At 45.3% G+C, this 15,434-nt stretch overlaps 1 protein-coding gene across 1 annotated transcript; it reads right to left on the bottom strand.

Moving 5' to 3' along the window:
- Positions 1-513: 513 nt before the first annotated feature.
- LOC144093711 (angiotensin-converting enzyme-like) lies at positions 514-15,025 on the bottom strand. The gene is made up of 12 exons (XM_077627317.1): positions 14,743-15,025; positions 11,921-12,079; positions 10,396-10,504; positions 10,175-10,315; positions 9,864-10,055; positions 8,294-8,376; positions 7,943-8,121; positions 7,051-7,175; positions 5,337-5,429; positions 4,659-4,983; positions 3,110-3,232; positions 514-790 (listed from the first exon to the last, which is right to left on the bottom strand). The coding sequence occupies exons 1-12, from the start codon at positions 15,001-15,003 to the stop codon at positions 616-618; spliced, it is 1,965 nt and encodes a 654-aa protein (XP_077483443.1). The 5' UTR covers positions 15,004-15,025; the 3' UTR covers positions 514-615.
- Positions 15,026-15,434: the final 409 nt, after the last annotated feature.

Below are 15,434 nucleotides of genomic sequence, written 5' to 3'. Positions count from 1 at the left end.
TGTTTTGTTTTTCCTTCTGTCAGAGCAGTTCCACATGCGAAAGCGACCCTGTACGGTGGTTGTGTTGCAAGAGGTGACACAAGGAACTTGTGCAACGTTTCATAGAAACGCAAGGCGTGATATTTAGACATACAGTCGCGTTCAGCATGAGTTGCAACAAGTAAGATGTCGACGAAGCTTCCTTCACGAAGCAATGGGGGTTTGACTCGGTTTAAAATTTATCCTTTCTATTCGCAATAGAGTTTGATTCTGTTTAAAATTTGTGCATTCTATTCCCAATAGAAAGGGTGGAGCTTTCTGCGGTGCGTATCACGCAGCTTTTAAGTGTTATAGAATGCAATCCGCACTGTGGTCGTCAGCTTGCGTTGCAGGTCATACTGAGCGCGAGTGTACATGCGAAATTCGCAACCCCCCATCATTGATAACTTTACAGAGTTTATTTGTTTCATTTATTCACTTGTTCTTCTATTTTAGTTCAACTGTTAAATGATATTCCAGATGTCTGTACACAGCTGAGGTCATGCAAGGCATATCTTCTGATAAAGCATACAGTGTTTGAAATTAATGCAGGGTATGGTAACGAACCCTGCACACCTAAAAATATCGAGACTACGACTACGAAGAGCTACTCCATCCGACGTAGCCCTCGGGTTCATTATTCTTGAGCCACTCCAAGACGGGTGAAAAGTAGTCCAATACAGCCGACGGATCGAGGATTTTGCTTCGATCTTCATTGATCATTTCCACGACGTCTGGGAAAGGTACTGAAGATCCGAGCTTAAGGATTGATCTGAAAGGTTAAAAAAATAAGTCTGCCGCTAAGCTGCCAGCAATTGGCGCTTTATTTTTGCATATTATGTTTGTGTTGGATAAGGTTCTCACCAGAAATACTTCGTTGCATATTGCAGACGAATGTAAAATGATGAGCCATGTTTTGTAACTAACGGACGTGATCTATATGTTGGTGTCTCCAATTTGAAGTCATATTGGGACAGGAATTAAAGCAAATCAATGATTAAACAAAGCTAAAAGTGCTCCGCTGTACCTGTTATGAGAACATTTAAATCGATAAAAAATAGTGCGCTTTAGCGCCCAATTTAATTTCGTCGTCATGTGATAGCTCAAGAAATAACGTTGAGTATGCGCATTACATAAAACGCTTCAGTATCTTTTTTTTTTGTCGGCATTATTACGGCTTAAATTACGCTAACAGAGAAGCTGGTGAGCATATCAGACTGCAAGGGTTTTTTTTTTCGTGTGAAAGCGATCAGTGGAGAGGCCAAGCTGTTTAATGAAAAAGCTGTGTATTCTGTCAGGCTGGTAATTACTAACTTTATTTAATTTCACGAATTGCAGTCTCACATGAGGCTGTGACAGGATGGGGCAAGAGAAATGCAAAGTACACACAAAATCGCCATGCTATTCTGCTTATGGCAAGGGGCTTGAGGGAAGAAGGGGGGCAGGCGAAGAGGACAAAATGTTTAGAACTATTAATTGTGGCCATATAACTAAGGTGCATACCTCTCAAGTGACCACACAGAAAGATTACAAAGTTTATCAAGGAGGCCAGTGTCTTGCAAAAAAAGCAAGCCAGAAGTTCAACAGTGCATGCGGCTGTTTCGAAGGGCGAGGCAAGTGGCCCGACATACACTTCATTGTCACTAGCATTGGTATAAGTGCGTCTATTTAAATGCCTGGTCTATGTGTGGCCCAGGCATTCAAGCAAAGTGTACTGCAGCGTTCCAAATCAATTACAAGTACGACAGTGCGGCATGATGGGCTGTCCCAATCGATAGGTGTTTGTAAATTGTGCGCTCTGGCGCAGCCGATATGATGGAGCGTTCCCAGATGATTAGGCAGTCGGTGCGGACGCCTTTACTTTAAGTGAGGCCAATCAAAAACTATCTTCAGAATGTTTTATTCACGTAAACAAATACGTAGCTTTCCTTTCTTTTTTTTCGTGTCCGAAGCGTGGGTGGAAAATACGTAGAACTATTCTTTAAAATTGTCGTGTTGAAAAAAATATACAAATCGCACCTTGTCAATCTAAGCACAACTCTTCAAGCTGCCTATACTGATTCCAGCGCTTCCACTATTACTGACAGCATTGTGATACGGTACAACAATTCCGTACCCAAGGTCCTTGCCTCCTTGACACTTTTCATTTTGAGCTCACCTTTCTTAATTCCCCTTATATTCTGCATCTAATTACACCAGTGCAGGGTAGCAAACCGGTATCCTTCTCCTGGCTAGCCTCCCCGACTCTGCATCTCCACCATCTGTCTCTCGCTTGGCAGCCTTGCTTGAAAACCTTTAAATGTGGGAATACACATGGCCTTTGTCGTCGGCTGTAGGAATCGGTCATTGTGTTCAGATGAGCTTTTCAATTTTCGAATAGAAGAAAAGTATCGGATAGAAGAAAAGTAAAAGCTTGCGGTGCCCCGTCTAGGTTCAGAGGTGGAAATGAGACCCGTGGATTTTCTTATCAAGCCAAAAGCCCTTTGCGGGCTGTGAGCTCGAAGCATTGCGTCATACTGATGAAAGATTCGCAAAATGGTATAGCTGCATCAAACACACGCATAAATCGAAAACTTGAAGTTAAAACTCGTCAGCTGCTCAATGGAACTATGGCGCTATTTATTTGTAAACGACTCCTGGAAGGTTTACAGCGGCGATGAGTATTTATTTGGTTTAGAGTTATTCACGCAAGTCGTTTTGGGGCGATGTGATGAACAGTTGATACTCAGCATCTTCGCGGTATCCCAGAATTCACCACCAAAATTCGCCTCTACTAATCGCTTTATTTGTCAAAGTTTACTTCATTGCCGACAGTCCATCGTATACTATTGCCCATTTTCACGCGGAGCCTTATTTTGTCATCCTGCTACTCCAAACTAGGCAGAACTCTTATTTCTCTTAAGATCGATGTGTGCCGTGTTTTATTTGTTACAGAGATGCGTATGTGATTTGCTATTTTATGTGATTTCTTGTCCTTTGCAGAAAATTTCCACACACGGATCCTACACGGACAGTGGCGTGCCTACACGGACAGTGCAGGTATTCTGTACATAAGTAAAAAAATATACTCGGTAAACTCCAGTGAACTTACATGAGACGCCTTCCCGCCTCTTTTGAACCATATATGTCGCATTCGTGCAGGCGAGCAGTGTGGTTGGCTGCTGCACACAGGTACTTGATGATCTGCATTTGCGCGATGAAGCTGAACATAGACCTGCGTCCGTAGGAGGGCCACAGGTTCAGTATTATGCAGTCCCTTGAGACACGCAATCGTGGTCATCATGAGTCATTTCATGTCAAAATGGCGTTAATTAGCAGCCGCCCTCGCAATTCTTTTTGCATGCTCTTAGATTCTTATAGATTAGCAATAGATGATAACTGATGCTTCTTTATCAGAGTGGATTCCAAGGGAAACCAAGCGCATCAGGGTGCGGCAGAGTAAGGTGGGCGAAAGAGGCTAAGAAGTTTACGGGAATAAGATAAGGAGGGATACGAGAGAGGCTTTTGTCCTGCAGTAGACGCGGTAGGCTGTCGATGATGTTGATGCTTATTATTATGATGATGGTGATGACGTTATGCGTTCGCGATTCGTGGGCAGGCTTGGCTGTCGTCTTGTCGGTGATCATGACTGGCTAGCGCACGGGCCGCTCTGACCAGTCAGAAGCCGAGGACAGATTCGAGAAAATGTACAACTTTGACGAAGGTTTCTCTTTCTTTGCAGCTATTTCTGGTGATTATCCCAGGTAAAATGGATCAAGATTTTTAAAAAGCGCTCTTCCGAATTTATATCAGGTGAGTGTTGTTAGGAGTTAGGTAAAGTACCGGCTAGTATTTTTTCGTTCAACCTACTTCAATAATTAGTCGACAATAATTAATTAAATTTCTTAAATATAAACGCTTAGATGTGATTAGGAAAGTTGAGGAGCGCCCTAATAATGGTCCAACCCAGGTGCTTCCGACGCGGTAGCCTTTTTTATGCAACGAAATGAAAGCCCGCGTGTTTTTTTTTTTTGTTTTTTTAGATAACACCACAGTGTGACTGTACGCTTAAATATGCTGCGGCTACAGCGCTTTCATCCGCAACTTGAAGTCCAAGGAGGTTATATTAAACTGCATAGTCCCATATATACATGCTCTATTTAACCTTCTTGGTAAAGCGCTGCCATATTAGCGTCTTCTGCGCGGCCCACGACAGAGCTTCGCGTTGCTGATGGTTAAGAGATAAGCACCAGCTGCTGCTGACGGCGCGCTTTTTCGGCTCGCTGTAATCGCGGCACAGTCGGGCGCAAGGAGCAAACTGTCACGTGCTATTCTGAAATTTCGAGGGACTTTCATTTTTGCCGAATTAAAGGGCTACGCTAAGGCTACCTCGTCGGAAGTACCAGTCGGACCATTTTCATAGCGCTCGACAACTTTCCTACTCACGCCTGGGCGTTTAAAGCCACATTTAAAAAGTTAATTAATGCCGAATAATTACAGGAGCGCAACGGAAAAATACTGACCGGTGTTTTACATAACTCCTAACAACATTCACTTGATTTCAGTTCGGAAGAACGCTTTGGCTTTTTTTTTATCATGGTTCATTTTAGCTGGGACAACCTGTATATTTCTATACTCGCATAATAGTGAATCTCACTTACCTGATTCGGTTCACATGCGCAAGAAAATCATAATCTGCTGGTGGGTGGAAGCGCCTCTTGCCACTGTCTAGTGGTGTGCGTATCCCTTCGTACTTGAGCCTGAAAAAGGAATCGTATATGTCTCTGGATCTGAGCTGCAGTGATGACGTCATCCCCTTGTGAGGGCGCAGTACAACTTGCCTCATTTTCCAGTAGAGTGAATCAACGTTCTCGTCGCTCTCTGGTTCGTCCAGCACTTTCCACAGCCACTTACTTGTTGCGATGGAGTGGAAAGTTGGTCCGACGTGGTCAAAGGCGAACTCAAGTAAGTTCCGCATGCCTGCATCTGTTTCGTTCGACGAGTCCAGCCCTCGGCCGAAACAATGTAAAGAGACTTAGAATAACGCAGGAACAGTAAAGTTGCGCAAGAAGTGCAATTTTAATGTAGCCGTTGTTTTATTGTCGCCTTAAAGACTTCCAACAACTTAAGAGGAAGAACTAAGTGTTTTTGTCACAAGCGTTGCATTTCATTTTGAGTTCCTTTCCATCATTTTCTGCTACGTAACCTGCGGTTTTACGCTTAATTGTAATAATATTGAGGAAGAAGTCAATGATACAACTTTGCACTGCAGGCAAGAAAATTCAGTTTTGTGCTCCTCATGCCACTCGACCAAACTCTGAGTCTGCTTTCTTGCTTACCGGCACCTTGCAATTCTACGCCAAGCCGTTCCTGAAGACTTTGAGAACGAATGCCTAACCAAGACAAGGCATCTGCAACAGCTTCGTGGAAACCTAAGTGGCAGAAAATGAGTGTCCAGTTAGGCTGTTATTCTCCAGTTTACAGCGTCGAATTAGACAGCACATATAAAAGAAATCGTCTTTCGTGTTTTGTTGTTATTCGCGAAAAGGTAGAATATCCCCTCCCTTTTTTTATTCCCTCTCCGCACAGTTATTTCTAAGCTGGGGAGGTTTCTACTGAAAAACATTCACAACAGAAATATTTGCAAGGACACGTTTCCTTGGACGAAACACGAGATGGGGCAAGAACGGCACCTTGTCTTTGCCGTTCTCCCGTGTTGTGTTATTGCGTTTAAGAGCACTTGAGCTGATTCCTTGCGGCAGCTTGCAGAAACAAGGTGATCTACGTGACAACCACTCGATTCCGTCGATTCCGCGTGGTTTTCGAACGTATCCTTCGAACTGAGCTGCTGCTCTTCTCACCAGAGATTCAGACCTCAACAAGCATCTCTCTATCTGCAGAGTGAGTGAGTGAGTGAGTCAGTGTGTGTGTGTGTGTGTGTGTGTGTGTGTGTGTGTGTGTGTGTGTGTGTGTGTGTGTGTGTGTGTGTGTGTGTGTGTGTGTGTGTGTGTGTGTGTGTGTGTGTGTGTGTGTGTGTGTGTGTGTGTGTGTGTGTGTGTGTGTGTGTGTGTGTGTGTGTGTGTGTGTGTGTGTGTGTGTGTGTGTGTGTGTGTGTGTGTGTGTGTGTGTGTGTGTGTGTGTGTGTGTGTGTGTGTGTGTGTGTGTGTGTGTGTGTGTGTGTGTGTGTGTGTGTGTGTGTGTGTGTGTGTGTGTGTGTGTGTGTGTGTGTGTGTGTGTGTGTGTGTGTGTGTGTGTGTGTGTGTGTGTGTGTGTGTGTGTGTGTGTGTGTGTGTGTGTGTGTGTGTGTGTGTGTGTGTGTGTGTGTGTGTGTGTGTGTGTGTGTGTGTGTGTGTGTGTGTGTGTGTGTGTGTGTGTGTGTGTGTGTGTGTGTGTGTGTGTGTGTGTGTGTGTGTGTGTGTGTGTGTGTGTGTGTGTGTGTGTGTGTGTGTGTGTGTGTGTGTGTGTGTGTGTGTGTGTGTGTGTGTGTGTGTGTGTGTGTGTGTGTGTGTGTGTGTGTGTGTGTGTGTGTGTGTGTGTGTGTGTGTGTGTGTGTGTGTGTGTGTGTGTGTGTGTGTGTGTGTGTGTGTGTGTGTGTGTGTGTGTGTGTGTGTGTGTGTGTGTGTGTGTGTGTGTGTGTGTGTGTGTGTGTGTGTGTGTGTGTGTGTGTGTGTGTGTGTGTGTGTGTGTGTGTGTGTGTGTGTGTGTGTGTGTGTGTGTGTGTGTGTGTGTGTGTGTGTGTGTGTGTGTGTGTGTGTGTGTGTGTGTGTGTGTGTGTGTGTGTGTGTGTGTGTGTGTGTGTGTGTGTGTGTGTGTGTGTGTGTGTGTGTGTGTGTGTGTGTGTGTGTGTGTGTGTGTGTGAGAGAGAGAGAGAGTGAGTGAGTGAGTGAGTGAGTGAGTGGCAATATGCGCTCAAACGGCTTGCCTGAGGCAGCAAACGGGAAGCGTAGTACAGGCACATTAGAATCACACGGATTTCCCAGACTGTGCTCATTTAATCAAGTGGCTAATGGAAAATTTCTGCGAAATTGCCTGGAAAAGCGTAAATTTACTTACCTGGGTTCGCTCCTGTTCGGAAGACATGAGGTAGGTATTTGTACTGCATGAAATAATACACGTGGGCCAGCTCGTGATATGCAGTTCGAAGACCGCTTACGGTCGCTTCGCTACGCATCTTGATCCTTTATTTTTGAAGGCAAAAAGACCGCATTAGTAATGCACAAGTATCCTTGCAGCACGCGTTTTTAAGTCTAAACGAAGTCCATGTATTGAGCATGCTGTAACGGCTCTGGGAGCAGAAGCCGTCGTCGCATGTGAAGTAAGTTAGCCTCGCTGGTCAGGACAGTCGGATTGAAATTCGGGTATTTCATGTATTTCAAACGAGCAGCCAGATAATTCTGGCATCCGTGCCCAAGTGACACAATACGTGTGATCGAGCGTATCGAGGAACTTCGGTTTCTATGATCACCTTAACTAGCTATATACTGCACCTATAGTGCAGTTCTAAATGTATTAACGCATCACCTGAAGCGGATAATTACAGTTCTTTCTCATGGGGGGGGGGGGGGGGGGGGGGGGGGTACTCTCGCTTCTACTAAAATCCAGGCACGTATAAAAGAGGGGGATGGTGCTTCGCTCCATCCCCCTCACCGACTTGACACGGGAAGGCTGCGTGCCGGCCGAGAACAAAACTCCCATGTTTGAGCTCAACAGGTTACCATGCAAGTACTGAGGAAAATTAAATTATCTGACTTTGTGCTCGACAGTCTGATTTGCCGTTAAGGATTTTTTTTTGTTTTTTTGCGTATGTACTTGCTCTCTTATTTCTAATTTCGCCTAGTTTAGAAAACAGGTGTACTTGTGACGATTTCGTGCATATCTATAGATGTGTGATGCAAAAACTTCCATGCAAGCTGCTATCGTTCCGCGGAGGTGCACAGCTTCCAACCTGTAATCCTGTCCGTTGCAGAAGTCCCACGCTGATGCTTCGAAGAGAAAACCAGCTTCGCTAGGAGACAACTCAACCCGGGATTTCTCCCAAAATTCTGGTGGCAGCCTTGGCAAACCGAGGGAGACATAGAAGGACTCCGCCAGTTTGAACATTCTGACCGCAGTGAGGTTTGGCACCTAATGCAAGAGCAAAGAACGAGTGAGCCAATCCTTTTTTTTTTTCCTGTTGACGGATGGCTGGTGAGAGCTATATTAATTACAAAGGCGATAACACTAAATGAAAACGATTAGCATCTAGATGCATGCACAACGTCAGCGTGCAGTCTTTTTGAGAGAGGGTTTCTCATACCTTCGAGCTTATAGGTAACTTCTCGTTCCAAGCTGCTGCCGCCGGAAGCCCCACTTCGTTGCTTGTCAAGTAGCCTTGCGCGCCTAGTGGAAGAGCTCGTGTCATGTGTTGAGCCGGAATATACAAATTTTAAAGCGACACCGGGGGACAGATGACTGACAGCTTTACTGACGAACTGAAGTTGGCCTGTATTGACTGATTATAGCGTCCTAATGACAAATAATATATTTTCACTGAAATTAAACTAGAAAAGGTAAAAAAAATGAAAAACAGCTTTCGCCACCACTGACAGTTTTCACAAGTAGACCACTATGGCGCCAATACTTCTTTGTTCAATGCATATTTCTGTAGGTTGGCCAAGCCGCCATCGACTTCCAAACGGTGATGACGGAGTCATTTTCGTTATTGACGTCATGAATCGAGGAACGGAAAAGTGTGTTATCTCTTTAAATCCCAGTTTCTCAGCAGTAAATGTGTGCCTTGATGCCGAACAGGCAGCAACATAGCCACGAAAAGCCAAGTTAATTTTATGTCCGCACAAAAATTGCCATGGCTATCGTTTACAAAAGTTATATGGCACGCGCTTTACGTAATATTCGAGAAGGTTTCATAAGTTGATATAGCGGGAATAAAACTCAAAGCAGTATTGCTGATGCCTGAGCACGCAGGGAGTAATTGTGTTCCTTATGTAACCAATTGGATAGTTTATCAGTAAGTAGTAAGTGATTTTATTAAAAAATAATAATAAACAAGGAAGGAAAAGATTTATGTTAGCCCCGGCATCTGCCATCGATACTGAAGCACCTGAGCAGGGGCAACGGAAGTAAAGGATAGCAAGCAGAATGGAGAAATTAAATGAAAGAGGTGAGGGGACAGGAAGAAAGGATAGGGGGAGAGGTGATGTATACGAAAACTACTTATCGGTAACGACTACCTTTTCAGCCATTGAAGATACTTGAAATGTTTCAACTAGAAAGTTGTAGTATCTGAATACAAACATCAAAGAGCGTGCTCTCTGGAAAGTTAGCACTTTACTTTTTTTTTAGCATTGCATCTAGCACGAGAAATTTGACAAGTTCCGTGCCAGAGTACGAGTTTTCAAATCAGGTGTTCAAGCTGCAGTGCGTGTTTATATTCTAGCATATTGTACTTATTCCCCTACCAAGTTTTTTTTTCCTTTTCGCCTTTTTACTAAGGCTGTCTTTCGAGGTCCTGCATGTTGTGATGGTCTAGAACCTTATATGTTTTTTTTATTTCCGTAACGATTATAATTATTAAGCTATTGTCGACTAATTAATCATTCAATTATAATAAATAAAAATACGTGAGAGTTCGCCAGGCAGCGGAAAACATACTGCTCTAGTTTTACTCTCCCAAAATGCACCACTCATTTTAAAAACATGTGCCTGAACTAAAGGTCAACCGATGATCAAGTGTCAACTTCGTAAGGTCACAAACAGGACCCGTTGCACTTATAGCGGCCACGGCAAATATTTTTAAAAGTAGTGATTCATGAAAACCGAGACACAATTGTAGTACAGCGAGCAAATGAACAAGAAGACCTACGTACCTAAGAGGTGAACGTCTACAGGCCCTGTCAATGACACTCGTCTGGAGCCATACATTCTGATAAGTCGCGTCCGTACCAGGCCATGCATTTGCCGGTAGAGTGGGAGCAAGGCATTCCAAACATTTTCCGTATCTTCTCGGAACGTGGGCCACTCGTAAAGGAACATTATGTAATCTGCTGAATTGGTAAACCCTGAAAAAGCCAACATAAAAATAAGATTTTGGAACTTGTGTTAGAAAGAAGGTATATTGAAAAGGGAAATAATAGAAGAAGTTTTAGAGCTTGCTTCTTCCACAGAAATGTGTCACTACCGTTCAACCGACTCTCCAAGCGGACGATCTTCATTAATTCCAGGAAATCCTCACGAGAACGTCCTGTCTGGCTCATCCACTGTTTAAAATAGTGCAGGCGCTCGCCGTTATTCTCCGAGAGACTGAAGATCCACACCAAATCTTGCGGAAACGTGTACTGGGTTTAGTGAACACAGCACTGATGTCAAGCGCTCTGAAAGATAGGTTGCATTCGCGTATACCTGGATATTTCACGTGACAGTCAGCTTCAGAACCCTCGCGACCACCTCTGTACTGGCACACTGTGAGGTTCCAGAGAGTGTTTGAAAGCTTCGTCTCTAAATACAGGTACTTCAGCAGAAAAAGAATAAAAATAGGCACTGTCATTTGCACTCACTCGCCAGTACTCGCCGCCGTAGAAGATTGCTGCTTGAAAAACCAAAAGCGAAACCCTGCTTTCAGAAGTGGATTTCGCTGCATCCGTAAATTATTTCGCGTTGGTTTAACGTATTCTGCGCTGCTCACTAATGAATGCGTCAAAGCGAAGTAAATGAGCAAGGCACGGGACATAGAGCATCTGCCTTCGGAAAAGTAGCCAGCGTATGGGATGCGCTCTTAGTATGAATTCAGCGGCAGAACTTGACTTCCACTTCGTAAGCGCGCTGCAGTTTCGAAGGTTTCTTGAGAATGCATTCTCGCTTCTCCGTTTGTCTTCGCTAAAGCTTTAAAAGGCACGAGGAAAGGTCCTGTCCTCTCGTCTACTACAGTCATCTCTGATATGAGATGGGCGACAAGTTGCCCTTGCGCATCCGGTGTTTTCCCCTCCACGACCCAAATGAAAAATCTATAGGACTCTCTCTGGTTTCAAGCACGAAATGTCTTTAGGTCCCATTTTCGAAAAACTCAGCCAAACGTCGTCCACAAAACGCATCGAGCTTTCCGAACTTCGCTCCCTGCCCTCCGCAGAAAAAAAAAAAAAGCCTCTTCCGTGCTCTAATCGCTACTTTAAAGTTGTCTTTGTCATCTTCCATCCTCTCGTTCTGCGCTCTCAAGGTTAGGCTACACACAATTACATTAGAAAGTACAAGGTGTGGAGATCGTGGGTTCGGATCATACCGGCGGCATGTGGTTGCATATTCTTATACTTTCTGTAAAATTTTCTTCTATCTAATATGATTACGCTACTGATTTCCACATTTTATCAACGCCACCGTTAAAAAATAATAGCAATGTCTTACGCTTTCCTCTGTTTTAATGACTACTTGGCGTCTTTCATATGTATATAATAATAAGCCGCTCGTTTCACTACTCTTTTCTGCTCAAATGACTCATATTAGTGATCAAATACTGCGACCTTTGCTCGTGAAAACATCGGTCAGCTACAAGAGCATAAAAGGTATACAGTGTGTCTTTTTGGTAGAAATCTCTTCAGCAAGCAGTTATTTCTAACATCCTGTTAATTCGCTGACAATGTAGATTAAATAATTTTCCATCTACTTCTAGTAACCTGTCATGCGGACTAAACTATACTTTCAGCATACTAAAACCTGGTAGCTACCATTTGGAAAGGAGAAACGACTAATAACTTTAGACGTGCATACCGACCGCAACCGCCTCATTCTTTTTTTTTTTTTTTTGAAGCAACCTCTACAACTTCGTATCCTTCACAGCTAGTATGTAGCAAGATATCATAAAGCCAGCACTGGCTCCCTCTGTGTCAAAATATCTGCCCTAACAGTGGAGTAGTTTAGAAAAATAAATACTTACTTTTGCGATACTTTTTTCATCTAGTGCATACTTGCCCAGAAAGGACAATTTTTCAAACGCGCGTCGCAGCGTTGCATTCGTGTAAGAAGTCCAGTTAAAACGGGCCACGCTTTTCCGGAGCTCCAAATGGTTGTTCGAGTGACGCTGTAGTGTGTCATCCTTGAAAATGAATTGAAAACATAAAGAGCCCTTCGTTTTCACTTTGTTTTATTTTTGATTACATCTATGGATAAGCACCTATAAACATGATGCGCAAATAGGAAGCACATTTCCCGTTTCGTGACAGTATCGGAACAGCCTGCATGGACCCACAGTATGAGTGAAGACAGAACATGATGAAAAAACAGCGCAAGGAACGAGACGAAAACACGAAGGAAGAAGACACAGACACGGGCGCTGTGTCTTCTTCCTTCGTGTTTTCGTCTCGTTCCTTGCGCTGTTTTTTCATCATGGATTACCAACTAGCCCGGCATCTTGCACTTCTGAAGACGGAACATCGGTGCTGAAAGTGTAATCAAACCGAAACAGTGTATGAATGCCGATTCAAAAGGTTTTCAAGAAGAAAGGCAGGAGCAGAGCTGCTCATATGCTATACAACCATCATAACAATATTTATAATGTGCCGACAAATTTCATAGGCTCCTATGCCCCCCTCCCAAGGAAAAGAAGAAAAAAATGGAATTAGGTGCGAACTTCTATACCCGGCTTATGCACAATACCGAACCCATCTTCAGTGACCATATTAAAAGAAAAGATGAGGAATCGAGTAGCATACTGTGTATTTCACCTACGATGTTCCGCAATTTTTAAAAATAGCGCAGTAGTGCATCAGAATATATATAGAAGGCTGGTTATAACTTATAACTAATATTGAACAGTTAACTTTTTAACTATTACTGTTAGTTTTCTCATTTACTGAGAAACGTGCAGCCCACTATAAGCAATATCCATATCAGTTTTTAGAATTTCGAAAACGAAGTTAGCCTCGAGGCTGTGGCCCAATAAATTTTGGCTATTTCGACGAGTTATGTGCACTGGAGGACGGTTGCTTTAGATCGGACGCCTCCTTAAGCGAATCTCCAACAAGCATCATGGCATGCGAGAGTCCAACCTCCTGCGCCTCGTTCAAGCTTTCGTCTGCTCCCGCATCACCTACTCTGGACCCTACTTACGTCTCACTCGTGCCGAAAGCGAACGGCTAGACGCGTCACTTCGAAAAGCATACAAGACGGCCCTAGGTCTTCCCATGTCCACAGCTACCCATAAGCTCATGGCTCTCGGAATCTCCAATACCGTGAGCGAACTGATCGAAGCAACCCTCACCGCCCAGTATGAGCGGCTCTCACTCACACACGCTGGCCGAGCGGTACTGCAGCAAGTTGGGATCTCCCCGCCGAGATCGGCCCCAAGTTACGCTGAACTTACCTCGGAATATCGCCTAAATCTCCGCATTCCTCCCATTCCCAAACGGATGCACCCGGAACACCACGCCGAGAGACGGGCCGACCGGGCTCGTCAGTTCGAGAAACGCTTCAGCGGACGTCCGGACGTCACGTATACGGACGCCTCTTACCATCCATCGAGGCCAGCGATGGTGGCGGTAACTCTCGCCCCTCACCGCAGCTGGTACACAGCCTGCAGCATTCGCAATGCAGAAACAGTCACCGCAGCTGAGGAGGTTGCCATTGCGCTCGCGCTAGCCGACCCTAATACCAAAGTCGTCATCAGTGACTCTCAACAGGCTATTCGCAATTACGATGCTGGCCGTATCTCTTGCCAGGCGTTACACATTCTACGTTCTACAGCACCCTCTTCCACATCTCGCTTACTTCTTTGGGCTCCAGCCCACGAGTCGCTCAGCGGAAACGCCCAGGCACACACTCTCGCTCGAGATCTCAGCTGCCGAGCCGAGAGTATGATCAGCCACCCTGCTTCCGCTGACACTAATATCCCACGCGCTTCACTATCTCTACTCACCACTTACACGGACATACTCCAGCACTACAGACTCCAAAGGTGCACATATCCTCCCGCACACCGCGATCTAACAAGGCGCGAGGCCGTCCAATGGCGCAAACTACAAACTGGCAGCTTCCCACACCCCCTCTTATACAGCAGGATCTTTCCGGAACAGATAGCCCCCATGTGTAAACACTGCTCAACTCCGGCCACACTCATACACATGGTGTGGACTTGTCCACATTACAACAGAGACAACGCAAACACCCCAGAGACGTGGGAGTCTCTCCTGTGTACTTCCAAGCCAGCAGACCAACGCTGGCTTATCCAGCGCGCGGTGGAGGCCGCGGCATCCCAAAGGATCCCCGCCGACCTCCTCTAAGTCAGCGCAACCGGTCCTTTGACTGGTCCCCTGTTTTTGGGCGCAATAAAAGAGTTTACCTACCTACCTACTTGCAAGCTTCTCGAAAGCGCGTGCATTTTGGCGCGATATAGGCAAAATTTTTTGGGCCTCAGCGCCGAGGGTAAGCGTTTGGGAAATTCTAAAAGCTAGGCTGCGCCTTTCAATAAATAAGAATGACAGTAATAGTTTAAAAGCTAAATACTGATTATTAGTTAACCAGCCTACTATAGTTAGCACGACTTAGCAGTATTCTGATGCGCTACACCGCTGACAATGATATGCCGAAAAAAAACGCTCTTCTAGGTAAAAAAAAAAAGAGTATTTTTAAAAATTGCAGAACATCTTAGATGAAACACCCGATATGCCCGTTGTACAAAGCTGTTGCCAACAGCGCGCAGACGGAAGTCCCGCACTGTTTAACGAGCCGATACCGGAAACGACCGATATGATGCCAGCTCACCAGAATCTCAGCGTTTGGCTCGCTTGAATCCACGCTGAAGTTCCAAAGGGCGGACGCGATCTCGCCACACATTCGGCTCTGGACTGACTCCAGCTCGCCCAGCAGATATCGTTCAGCCGCAGTTTCTTCTCCGGTGCTCGAAGAACGCTTTGTAGTTTCGCACGGCGACAAGACGACGACTGTCGCGCACAGGACGCATAACCGAACGATGCGTTGCATGTCGGAGGCTGCGTGGTACGGTCGAAGCAGCAATGCACGCATCCGCGTATCGAGCGTGTGTCGCTCCGTGACAAGTATAGCGACTTAAGTCGCGCCGTGAAGCCGATACGACGAAGGCATATCAGCTCTGTGACGTCATTACCGAGGAAACGTACGCCCAGCGGAAACAACCCGTTGACCACGCCGAGCGACGTGCCAGGAACTTGCTCATCCTCCGGGGGTCAAGGCTACGTTGTCTAAGCTGTCAGCTGTGACGACCTTTCCGGGTGCATTCTCTGCACTTGTGTGCGCAGCTGTTCGGCTGGAGTGGCTCCAAAAAGCCAGCGCTGGCAAGGGCCGACTTTTGAATGCGCAGGAAAGTGCGGCTTTACTTATAGTAACGGAATTTGGCACCATAGAACTCAATGCAACACAACCGCAACTGTCACATCACAGTTGTGGCAGCGTTCCTCATTACACGCCGCGAATGCGTG

This window comes from Amblyomma americanum, chromosome 6, assembly GCF_052857255.1.
Source record: "Amblyomma americanum isolate KBUSLIRL-KWMA chromosome 6, ASM5285725v1, whole genome shotgun sequence".
Taxonomy (NCBI): Eukaryota; Metazoa; Arthropoda; class Arachnida; order Ixodida; family Ixodidae; genus Amblyomma; species Amblyomma americanum.
The sequence above is the reverse complement of the archived record's forward strand: the minus strand, read 5'-3'. Positions and strand labels throughout refer to the sequence as shown.

Excerpts from the sequence above, each read along its gene's own strand:
- LOC144093711 (XM_077627317.1), bottom strand. The coding sequence starts at position 15,003 with ATGCGTGCATTGCTGCTTCGACCGTACCACGCAGCCTCCGACATGCAA. Across the intron at positions 12,080-14,742 it reads AGCCAAACGCTGAGATTCTG|GATGACACACTACAGCGTCA; the intron begins GTGAGCTGGCAT and ends TTCATTTTCAAG. Across the intron at positions 10,505-11,920 it reads ATGAAAAAAGTATCGCAAAA|TACCTGTATTTAGAGACGAA; the intron begins GTAAGTATTTAT and ends TTTCTGCTGAAG.